The 11,938-nt window shown below is 40.9% G+C and overlaps 1 protein-coding gene across 1 annotated transcript; it reads left to right on the forward strand.

The window, feature by feature from the left end:
- Positions 1-7,406: 7,406 nt before the first annotated feature.
- LOC129582689 (uncharacterized) lies at positions 7,407-10,215 on the forward strand. The gene is made up of 3 exons (XM_055474271.1): positions 7,407-7,563; positions 7,632-7,767; positions 8,945-10,215. The coding sequence occupies exons 1-3, from the start codon at positions 7,559-7,561 to the stop codon at positions 9,452-9,454; spliced, it is 651 nt and encodes a 216-aa protein (XP_055330246.1). The 5' UTR covers positions 7,407-7,558; the 3' UTR covers positions 9,455-10,215.
- The last annotated feature ends 1,723 nt before the right edge of the window (positions 10,216-11,938 follow it).

The following is an 11,938-nucleotide window of genomic DNA, read 5'->3' on the forward strand; positions in this document are numbered from 1 at the left end:
TGGTCCAGCGAGGACAACAACACACAGGAATGGGTAATAGTGCACATTCCGCTGAAACAAATCTCCGCGAGACCGAATCGTTTAGTTTTTGTGGCGTACCTTCTGCGACTGCACGCTGTTATTCAATTGGATGAAATAACGCTTACCTTTCAAACAGGTGCTTTTTCCTGGACGCACGAATAACCTCTACAGTATCATGATATAATTCAGTAATAACCAATAATCGCAATTAAATTCTCCTACCTCACGTTCTGATTGTGGCAGACGTTACTTTGACTCTTTGCAGAAACTGTTTCATCCGACGTTCCACCGCTCGCTGACACCAGCTGGTTCGAAGGTAAGTAGCGAGTCGGCAGAGTGCTGCTTTTGCTGTTTATGTATTGATATAACTGCGTAGATCATTAACTTTTTTCACACTTGGTTTTATAGCAGCGTTGTCCATGTCCATACTTTCTTTCTGCGGCCTGTGCAGTGGAACTGTGTGGGCCGTTCTGCGTCATCGAAAACAAGTAGGCCGAATTAAGAGGTGCATATTATTTATGTCCCTGTTTTACTAACTGAGTTCTCCAGAAATTGGAATCAGATTACCGCTTTCTGGCGCAATTGCTTCCAGCAGAACTGGTCCGCAGATTTCATCTGCCGATTTGGTGCGTCAAACAAGGTAAACTAGCTTATACATTGTTCGTACTGCTTAACCGTCCATACTGACAAAACATAGTGTTAACTAATGCGGTTCTCATAATACTATATGTAGACAGCAAAACCTTGGGGCAAGGCCGTTTCGGAAACGTCTCGTTAGGATGGCTTTCTAAGTCAGCCGATAAGAAAACTAGCTCTAGTGACACTGTACCGGTTGCTGTGAAGACGCTACATCCCAATTATGGCAAAGAAGATCGAGGTCGCTTTTTGCTGGAAATGATCGTTTACATGAAATTAGGCAGGCATCATAATGTTGCGCAACTATTGGGAGTGATCACCCATGGTAAAACGTCTCCTTCTACGTTTATCGTTTTTCCCGACAGATAAATTATTCTTGTGGCAGTTCATTTTATAATGCAACGAGTTTATATGTGCCTGTTTTCACAGAGAAACTAATGATAGTAATGGAATATTGCGAGATTGGATCACTCCTAACTTATCTAAACGAGGAATCCCATTTTCCCAACTCTCGAGACTGCATTCGCCACAACGAGTCTCGTAATTGTTCAGTGGCCACTGGAGTTGAAAACGAAGTGACCGAACTACTTGTAATTTTGTATCATGTTGCTCGCGGAATGGAATTCTTGTCCAACTGCCACGTTGTTCATCGGGACTTAGCGGCTCGAAATATCCTGTTAAACGCAATGAAAGTGGCGAAAATCGCCGATTTCGGCATGGCGCAGTTGGAAGGCGACTTCATCAAAGTTCATGCTGATGTAAACCAAGTGTTTTTGTTGTCAGAAGATTTGTACATAATTATTATCGCAGACATTCGTTCTGATAGGTTGTCTGTTATAACCAGAGAATCGATATAATTACAGAGCGTTTTGCCGGCTCGTTGGATGGCACCGGAGTTGTTGGTGGCCACCAGCGGGACGTGCTCGTGTTTAAGCGACGTGTGGTCGTATGGGGTCTTAGTGTGGGAAGTATTCACCCTGGGCCAGCAGCCGTACGAAGACGTTTTCAATGATGATCTTACTTGCTCTGCTCTGTACGACTACCTTCGAACTGGAAACCGATTACCTACACCTCTGTTGCTTCCCCAGAATTTGTATGTGTACTTTGCTTCTCTATTTATAGCGCGTATCCATGGTTTAAGATAATGGGTGTGCTGTGCTCATATCGTGCAAATTTCGTAGAGAGACTACTCTACAACAGTGCTGGACTGAAGTTTTGGAACAAAGGCCACCTTTTGCAGAAATCGTCCGTTTTCTAGCTCCTGTGGTGCCCAAAGAATTTCTAGAAGTGTACATTGATTGTGGTAGTGACAGTTGAAATACCTTATGTTTACTAATGGTGGCGTTGCACAAGTTACCTATTAACAAGAAACAGACCGCTTTTTAGAAACCTTGATACAGCAACTCAGTGCATCGGATTCGAAAATATTCGATAAAACATCTCCTGAACAATTTACGGTGCATGGTTTTCCGGGACTGAGATTTCTGGACCGGTTACGTATTTGGCAAACTGCTTACGATGTCAAAGTTAAGCGAATGGACAGCGCCGTGTACAATTTTTGGCAATTACAGAGAATATTGTAGTCGTATTGAACCGGTGTCAAGACTACCAACTTTTGAAGGCGCTTCGGGCCGCGGCTGCATTAAGCCATTCCCTTTGAGATGACTAATAAACATCGTTTTACTATAACAGCACAAGTCAGGGAAATTTAGAGTATACTTTTGATGGTCGCCTATTTATGGTTTAAACATACAAACAGAAACGTACAGATGTAGCCGGCAGAAAGGTTGACAGGCTCACGGCTCACGAATCAAACCTTTTTGCCGGCAAAAAGGTTTGTTAACTTTTTTGACGGGCAAAATGGCTCATGGTTGGCAAACATAAGTGTTACGAGAGCCGATGCCTAGGACTGTTGCAATTAATCTGTGATAACCATTAACAACCATTAACCGATTTTTCGACTTAATCTTTAAGGTAGCGTGTTGAATTTAAGAGCAGGCCGTTATCCAGTACTTCTGGTAGTGCGAAGTGCGAACCCAGTTGTCGCAAAATTATTGACGACGCAAACTCTATGGAAACGATCACTAGTTGTCAATTTGAAATCCGAATAGAAGTCACATAAGCAAGACCGCTCAAGGAATCATACAGACCTCAGCAAGTATCGAAAATAATTTTTAACTGCAAGACAAAATGTCATTTTATTAATCCGAGTCACCTTTCTAAGGAAAATCTTGACACGATAAATGTGCAAAGCTTCAAAAACACTTTAAACACACAAAACCTTTTGTTTTATGATTTTTCTGATTGGGTTGAGTTATAAGATTGGGTTAATGTAAATCTAAACTGTCTAATCATAAATGTTCGACTACCGAACTCGCTTATGGGGATAAATGTATCAGAAATTGGATATTTGGATTAGAATCACATTTAAATATCTGTAGATCAGATGCCGCTATTACTGTCTGCCTGTGTTTTGTCAGTCCAGTACGGTCACAAGGTTGTCAGGCAGGCTGTTTGACAATAACTCTGTAAACTTGCGTGCCGGGCAGGATGGCTCACGTTCGTGAGCCATCTTGCCCGGCAAAATGGCTCACGATTGCATGCGAAGTTTGTGGTATCTCCACACGAACACTGCAGTGTTTGTGCTCTCAGCTCAGCTGAGCTGAGAGCACAAAACTGGATTTCAATTAGGGTTGGTAACGGTGCAATTCGGTGCGGTGCGATTTCTCACTAAAATTGCACCGACTCTGGTGGTGATTTTCTAAAATTTTCACCGCCGGTGCGGTGCGGTTTATAAAATTGCAGCGCGGTGTTTTCCACCGCACCGCACCGGTGCACCTCGGCGTCCAGTGTCCACCGGTTTACGTTAAAGTATGGTGAAATGGCTAACACGTTAAAAAAAAAAGTTAAGTAAAACAAGTTGTTTTCTCCAAAACTAACGAAAAACGACACCTAAAACAGTGATTTCTTCACTCATCATATGCACCCAAGCGGAAAAGTAGTCCAAAACAACTCAAAAATCTGAGGAGTTTCACCAAATATTATTCGTTCTTTACATTTTTGTTATGTTTTCCCAGTAATTTTGGCACCGGTGCACCGGTGATTTCACCGGTTTCGAACGGTGTAATTTTTTCCTTACACCGGTGGATGTCGGTGCAGTTTTTTTCCCAAAAATTTCACCGACTACGTGAATTTTCCCCCGAGATTCAACCGCGACTTTCTCAAATTTCACCGATGCACCGGTGCAGAATCACACCGTTAACAGCCCTAATTTCAATCTTATGGTAATTATTTATCTCGCAGCAACCGTTACTGCTTTGGGGCTTATCATACATGAGGCGATGATGTACAGCTAGAGATACGGTGGGGTACTGGGGATACAAGTAAAACAACATGCCTGCAACAACAACAACATTTACATAGTCATCCATATCTCCCAGTTATTACGTTGCCGCAATTATTGAATAGTGAGTTTCTTCATTCGGTTTGGATAGTGTAATCCTTATACGTGAGCAATTCTGCCCGGTGTACTGGCCCACGAACGTGAGCTATCCTGCCCGGCACACAGGCTCACACTCATAAAGGTTCGTACATGCTGCTGTGCAACTCACTTGTAACATTAAGAGCGCGAGGTGGCAGTATGAAGTGACCGCGCCCACAGATACAGTACGATAATCCACCTCGCGGTCAGCTGCTGTATTGTAACTAGATTCGTTTCGATTCTGAAACCACCCTTAATGTCATAAGTGTGCTGTAGGTGTTTTTCGCAACGCTGCAATAAAGATGAAAATAATTACCATAATACTGAAATCCAGTTTTATGCTCTTGGCTCAGTGTTCGTGTAGAGATAACACAAACATCGCATGCAATCGCGAGCCATTTTGCCGGGCAAGATGGCTCACGAACGTGAGCCATCTTGCCCGGCACCTAGGGTCACCATCGTGAGCCATACTGCCCGGCACGAAGGTTCACAAAGTTAATGTCAAACAACATATAAAACAAACAAACAAACAAACAACATATCAAAGAAAAACAAAAACAAACAACAACTGTGTTTTTTCATATTAGTTTCGAACAGCATGCCTGACAATTTTGCGACCGTACTGGACTGACAAAACACAGGCAGACAGTAATAGCCGCTTCTGATCTACAGATGTTTAAAGGCGATTCTGAACTAATATCCAATTTCTGATACATTCATCCCCGTAAGCGAGTGCAGTAGTGTAGTCGAACATTTATGGTTAGATTTACAAGGAATCTGCAAAGAGTTTCGTGACCACGAAAGGAAAATCTTAACACGATTTGAAAAAAAATCTTTATTTTGTGAGTTGTATGACATACAAGTCACAAATTAAAGATTTTTTGTGTTTGAAGCTAGTTGTGTATTTATCGTGTTAAGATTTTCTAAAGTAGGTGAATGGGGTTAACTAAAGTGATCCAAAAAGGGGTATTTTGTCTTGCGTTAAAGAGTTATTTTTCGATACTTGCTATGTTGTGTGTAATGCCTTAAACGGTCTCCCTTATCTGACTTCTACTCCGATTTCAAATATACAATAGTGATCGTTTACATAAATTTGCGTTATCAATAATTTTTGCGAAAAATGGGTTCGCACTACTGCAAGAAGTCGTCAAGAACTGGAGAACGGACTGTTTTTATATTTGAAAGACTATCTTAAAGATAAGTCGAAATCATCGGTTAATGGTTATCAATGGCTCCTTGCAATAGACCTAGGCTACGTCCCTCGTAACACGTATATTTACCAACCGTGAGCCATTTTGCCCGTCAAAAAAGTTAACAAACCTTTCTGCCGGCAAAAAAGTTTGATTCGTGAGCCGTGAGCCTGTCAACCTTTCTGCCGGCTACATACGGACAGCTAGTAATAGTATCATACAGATATACCCATGTATTTATAACGTCGACGATACACGTAATACTATTCAAAGGAATGCGGTCCCATCATTAGATTGAGAATCTTAAACATTTTTGTGTATCTGTAAATCAGTAAATTAACGGCCGTAACTGTTCATACAGTGCGAGATCTGCGGTTGGTCAGCTGCGCCGTATGAGCCATTGCTGCTCCGTGCAAGTTGGACCATTCCGGTTTTTCCTACCTTGTTAGTGCCAGACTGCCAGTATGAAGCCACTTAGGGAACAGTGGAAAGCTGTTTTAACAGTAGCAATCGTAGGATACGTCCGACGCGGTACTTAAGCATTTCTGAAATTAGTTTTTTCCTGGGGCTTGCCGGGAACTCAAATGTTAAACCGCGTTGTATAAGGGGCCCATATAGGGGAGTGTTCGAAATATATTGGTGAATATTGTTTTTTTATAGTTTGCTATTAGTTTGAGTAGCCCCGTAACAACCCATATGGAGCTACGTATATCATGTAACCGACAAAAGCGTTCAAGCGCATGAATTAGTGTGGTCAAGCAAACATACGGATACCAGGGAATGGGCAGCGGTGGAAATCCAACTTGAAAAGCAGATAATATCTATCGAACCCTGCCGACTAATCTTTGCTGCTTACTTATTGCGTAATGATGCAACCGTACTTCTGGATGAGATTAGGCTGGATTTCCAAATAGGTACGTGTGTCACAAAAAATCTCGGAAGCCATATTATGTTTTTCCCGAGATGAGACCGTCTTTCGCAACTATCATGCTCTGCCTGGCTGACTTGCTGCCCAAGGAAGTTTTGGATGTGTATATTTCTTGTCACTGCACAATTCGAGATCTACATCATCATCTGTTAGTAGCATCCAGAAAGAAATTAAAACAAAAAATTTCCGAAAGAATGTAATCATTCACAATGGATGGAGAAGCACGAGAATTCTTTAGTTTGACATTAATACCGTAATTCCACTTCAACACCTCTCACCACCTTTTGCACCAGTTATACGTATTTTATTAAAACTCATATTTATGATAAATATGAGTTTTATTAACATACGTATAACTGGTAATTTATGTTCGTAATAGACATTTACTCTTCACTGTTAAAGCATGTTGCCAATATTAATATTGCCAAGTAATTAACTCTTATGCCACATAATTAATATACATAGATATACTGACTGGCGACCGCCGTTGTGCTAAACAATATTCACAGCCGTAGTTGGGTACATATTGCATGGCACCATTAAATTTTTATACGGTACATTAGCTGCAACGTGAAGGAAATATCGGTATGACATTTGCCTACTTAGAGCAAGGCCATCTTCATTTGTACGTTGCGGGCATCTGGTACATGTTGTATATACTTAACTAAATCGGGAAGAACGAATGTTTCTTATCTAAATCTCGAATTTACGTTAATTTGTACCACAAGTTATCATATCAGCACATTACTTAATTTCATCCATATTGTTATTCACCTGGTCCTTCGCTTATTTCACTTACTTATTTACTGTTTCGTAAGCATGTGAAATACAATTGTATTATGAGGATGATCGAGAAAATAATAAGATTTGTATGCATGTACCGTACAATGTACCAGATATCTGAACAAACAATCGACCGCGTCTACGGTAGCTGTGCTCGTGATCCAGCATGCTGCGGTTCCGGTTCCCGCTAATCCCTCACCTGACGAGCAGTGGCTGTACAGATGCTGAAGTGATGTGTTGACACGCGCATTACAGACCCTGCACTCACCGGTATCCCAATCTTTAACGCAATCGTATTACGGTACCTGCCTATTGACTGCCGCAACCGGTTCAGCACAGCACAGTCACTGCTGTACCTTTACTCAACATCGTGTTTGCTCACTTCTCCATCAGCTTAGCAACCGGATTGTGTTTTCCCACCGACAGTACATCAAATCCTGTCTCTATAATTTTTCCAAGGATTTTTTCTGTTGATATTATCAGCATATTACGTACTTGTCGAAGAATCTCGTGTGAAAAATGAGGTACGCGGGACAGCTGTGTGGTAAATGCATGGACATTAATATGAAGTGGACTGATTTATTCATTCTAGTATTACACCCAGTGATGAAGGGGATCCGGCGGAAGTCAGGATACATACGGAAGCTAATGGGGCAGGCCATCGAGTGTCAAATATGCAGAATATCTACAATAGTCAGCATAAAAACGGGGTCGCTGGAGTTGTCACGGTAAGGACTACCTACCACTGCCGTAAATTTTTGCCAGATATAATAGATATTCGTAATTTTGTAGGTTCGAAATATTCTCGCATCGTGCTCGTTTTGCTGAAGACTAAACTTTTCTGTGAGCAATTTTTCGCTCGATAAATTTCTAAACGCTGTAGCGCTAAGCACATGAAATTAATGAAACATTTTTGGATTTAACAAATTTTGGATATCCTGCGATAACATAAGCGCTAGTTTATCATCGATCGGTTAACCTGGTGAACTTGTGGAAATAGAGCATTTTTCGTGAGCAACTCGCTTAATCGATCGAAGAGCTCATTACTTACAATCCTGGCCCGAAGCACACCTTGCAGATACTTGACGTATTTACAAAGGGCACGCTATCATCAATCCGATTATAGAGCCAGCTAATAATAATTACTGTTTTCTGTGAGAACCGTGTCAACGAAACCATAGCATATTTCTTTTCGAAGCAGTCGTAGGCTCGTAGTTGGTATGCATAAATATTTGATACAGTATACTTATGTCATCTTTATGAGCATTCTTTCTATGGACTGTCACATCAGTAGAACATAAAAACAGTGAAAAATAAACATCCTCCATTATGTACTGTTTTGAACTATGTTTGGCGAATTTGTCCATTATTGAACAAATAAAATGTGTTATGAAACTGGAAATCTTATTGTATAAATCAGCAAAAAAATTAAAAAACGACAAATCCGATTTAACTGCAGTAAATTAATAATGATTTATATCCTCATTAGCAAACGTAAACAACATTAATATTAGCAGGCCTGTGAAAACCAGTACTCCTTTAGGTATTTTTGAGAAACCAAAATGATGTCCCGGCTTTTCATGATTCTGAATACTATTTTCATGGATTTTTGATTTGCTTACTTAATATTAAAAAACTGGGATTAAAATTTAGTGTACAGGAAAAAATTTGTTTGCTGTTTAGGCCTTGCTTAGTAGGTACCCGTTTTGTTCCAGCCATTACAATTGGCCTCGTACAGTATATGTATACATCTATTGGTACTGCCTTGCATGTACTTCCGTTTCCTTTTGTACGTGTACACCCCGTTGTAAAGCTGTAAATCCGATGACCGGTATTTGGACTCATTTATGCAGCGTGTTCTACATTTATCTGATACAAAAACATAACAATGTACCGATTCAACAGGGCGTAGTTGGCACCGTGATCGCCCCGATGAAGGATCCTCTGTGGTTTAAAGGCGCCAACGCGTACGCCACCAAGAAAACCGTCATAACGGCTTTGCTAACCATCACTTTACTGACCTCCACCGCAGGGCAACTGAAATCCTTGATGCGCGTTAATCCACTGTATCCCTTCTACAATACCGTTCTGGGGCTGCTCATCACCAGCATCCTGCTGGAGATCGCTGCTGGTATTATCCTGTTCTTTGTCGGTCGCTACAATGTCCTGCAGGAGGATCAGCGGGCCCGCTGTGAACTGCTGAACAATGCGCTCCTGGGCATTGCCGTAATTCTTTTGATTTTAAATATCATGATTAGTGCCTTCGGTATTGAGGAGTTACAGTACTTCCCACCGGGTTACTTCCAATATACTAATACGTACCCGACGGTCACCGTGCGAACCACTACAACGGCCCCGCCCATACCCACCGTGGCGGCGGTCCGGTGGAGCTTCGAATCCAATCGCACGTTTTAAATGGTTGTTTCATCGTTTTCCTGCAGTTCATTACGCGTTTGAGTGACCTTTGGCTTCCACAGCAATAATGCCGTGTCAATCAATTTTATCACGATAATTTTTATTAGCGTTTTCATTGTTTTATTAATTTCCTTCATTGTAAAGTATGCCATTGCGTTCATATATCTGTCTGGTAATTCCGTAACTGTGTCTTCGATTTTAATAATTTTGTATGATATAAGCGATTCGATTTGCGCCAGTTAACCGTGCCTAATACGTACTGTTTCGCCTCATCCGCTTGGGGAGCGCCTCCTTCTTGCAGTCTCTTTTTCTTTCTTGCTCGACCTGGTATTGTGTCCAGGTTGGATCGAATTGTGTTTTTCCTTTGGCTGGAGCAAAGAACGCGCGCCTGCGTGCGTGTGCCGTCGGGCTGTGCCGGTAGTGGTTCGCAAGGACAGAGCACAATGTAACGGTGTGTTCGAGTAATTGTTTTCATTGATTACCTATAATCCAGTCAGTGCTGCCGGCTGTGCACATCTGTTTTCCCAAGCCGGGTTACGCGCTCACGGGCAGATGATCTCCGGGGATATCGATTTTCTGTCATTACCGGTGTGGGGCGATTATGTCTCTTGACCTACCTAAATGAAATTATGATTGCTGGCTATTGCGGAAAAATATCGTTTTTTAATACGTTTTACTTGAGAGTTCATACCGTCTGAAACAAAAACATAATCAGTTGACGATCTTGGTGCTGGTATTGGTCATGATAATCGGAAGTAAAGTTACGCTGGCAGATGGATTAAAAACACAAAAATTAAGGATATGAATTTGTTTTTATTGGAAACAAGTGAGAAGATTCATCACAGATGCGGTTGAAGATTCATGATAGCCTATGGGGTTATTATAGTACGTTATACTTGGTACTAAAGTGTGCTGCAAACATTAAATTTATTATGTAAACGTGGATGGAACATAACTTTCACATTTTTAGGCATTACGCAGGTAATTAGCTGACAAGATGGGAAACTGGAAACCGGATACTGCAAGAATACGGTGTAGCAGTAGTAACTTTCTTTTAGAAAGTTCTCAATAGAGCATCGTCGTGAAAAGTACGAGTGCTGTAATTACTGAGCGTGGTAATTATATGAATACTAATTATAATAATATCTGTGCCAGGACTTCGACCCTTCTCCTTTGAGGCAAAGAATCTCGGCTTCTACTTAACCAATTTCGCTGCTTTAAAGTACATCAGAATTTTCTCAGTGTGGTGGTGGATCATAGATTGTTGACTTCTTGCTAAAATCATTTGGCTAGGTCCAGTGGTCAATCATAAGCTTGTGACCATGGACGCGATAAGAAATGAATACACACATGCTGTGCTATCACAACTTGCACCAGAACAGTAGAAATGTAGTATGTGCTCCTACCTTAAAATATATACGATTAAAATATATAGGTGGCCACTCCGTACACACCCTTTCACACCCTTTCACTCCGTACACAACCTTTTGCACTCCCTTTCATTCCGTGCACAACCTTTTTGCGCACTACCATTCACTCGGTGCACTACCAAACTTTTATATATATTTATATATATTATACTTAAATACTTGTAATCTATATTACTACAGAAAAGCAGAACTACAAAAAAAATATTTCTACTTTTTTGCAACATCATGGGACCGTTCCGACGAAGATGTCCTGGTTGCTGAAAAACGTTGCTGTTAAAAATAAAAAGCGGTCGAGATTGTGCGTTTTTTTAATTCCAGAAATAACTCTGCTGTGAAAAATTAAATAAATTAAAAGGTTGTGCACGGAATGAAAGGTAGCGCAAAAAGGTTGTGCACGGAATGAAAGGGAGTGCAAAAGGTTGTGTACGGAGTGAAAGGGTGTGAAAGGGTGTGTACGGAGTGGTCACCAAATATATACAAGGAAGTAAAATTCATGTTAAAACGCCATTAGACTACGTAGTCATCAGCAGGAACTGCAACTTATGTACTCGTAATAAACGCACGCACGGATTTAGTAATATTGTATAAATATTATGGCAATGTGTAAAGAACCGCAAGGCAACACATCGTTGGAAGTACTTATTTCTAACAGTCATCAGCCAATATTCATCGGTGCTCGGCTTGTATTATATTGACAATAATTGACTGCTGTTGCACTCGATCGTTGAAACTGCCGTCTGCGGACGAAGACTGCAAAACCGCCGGAATTTGTAAACACTGTGCTGATTTACAACTCGCTATCTATAGCATCTATACTTCTTTTTTTAAATGTCTAAATCATATAAATTTCTGTCATTCAAAGAAATACAGACTGCGAGCAGCTTTAAATTATTTACACCATGTACTTTATATGCCCAATAATACTTGGCAAGCGAAAAAAACAGCCACAAGACAGAGAGGAAAACAAACATGGTACAAGTATTAAAAATGTTCAAATAAGCAGCAGCGCAAAGACATCTGCCCAATTGTTAGGTGCTTCAACCGTGCATTAAGG

This window comes from Paramacrobiotus metropolitanus, unplaced genomic scaffold (assembly GCF_019649055.1).
Source record: "Paramacrobiotus metropolitanus isolate TYO unplaced genomic scaffold, Prichtersi_v1.0 Parri_scaffold0000008, whole genome shotgun sequence".
In the NCBI taxonomy this organism is placed as follows: domain Eukaryota; kingdom Metazoa; phylum Tardigrada; class Eutardigrada; order Parachela; family Macrobiotidae; genus Paramacrobiotus; species Paramacrobiotus metropolitanus.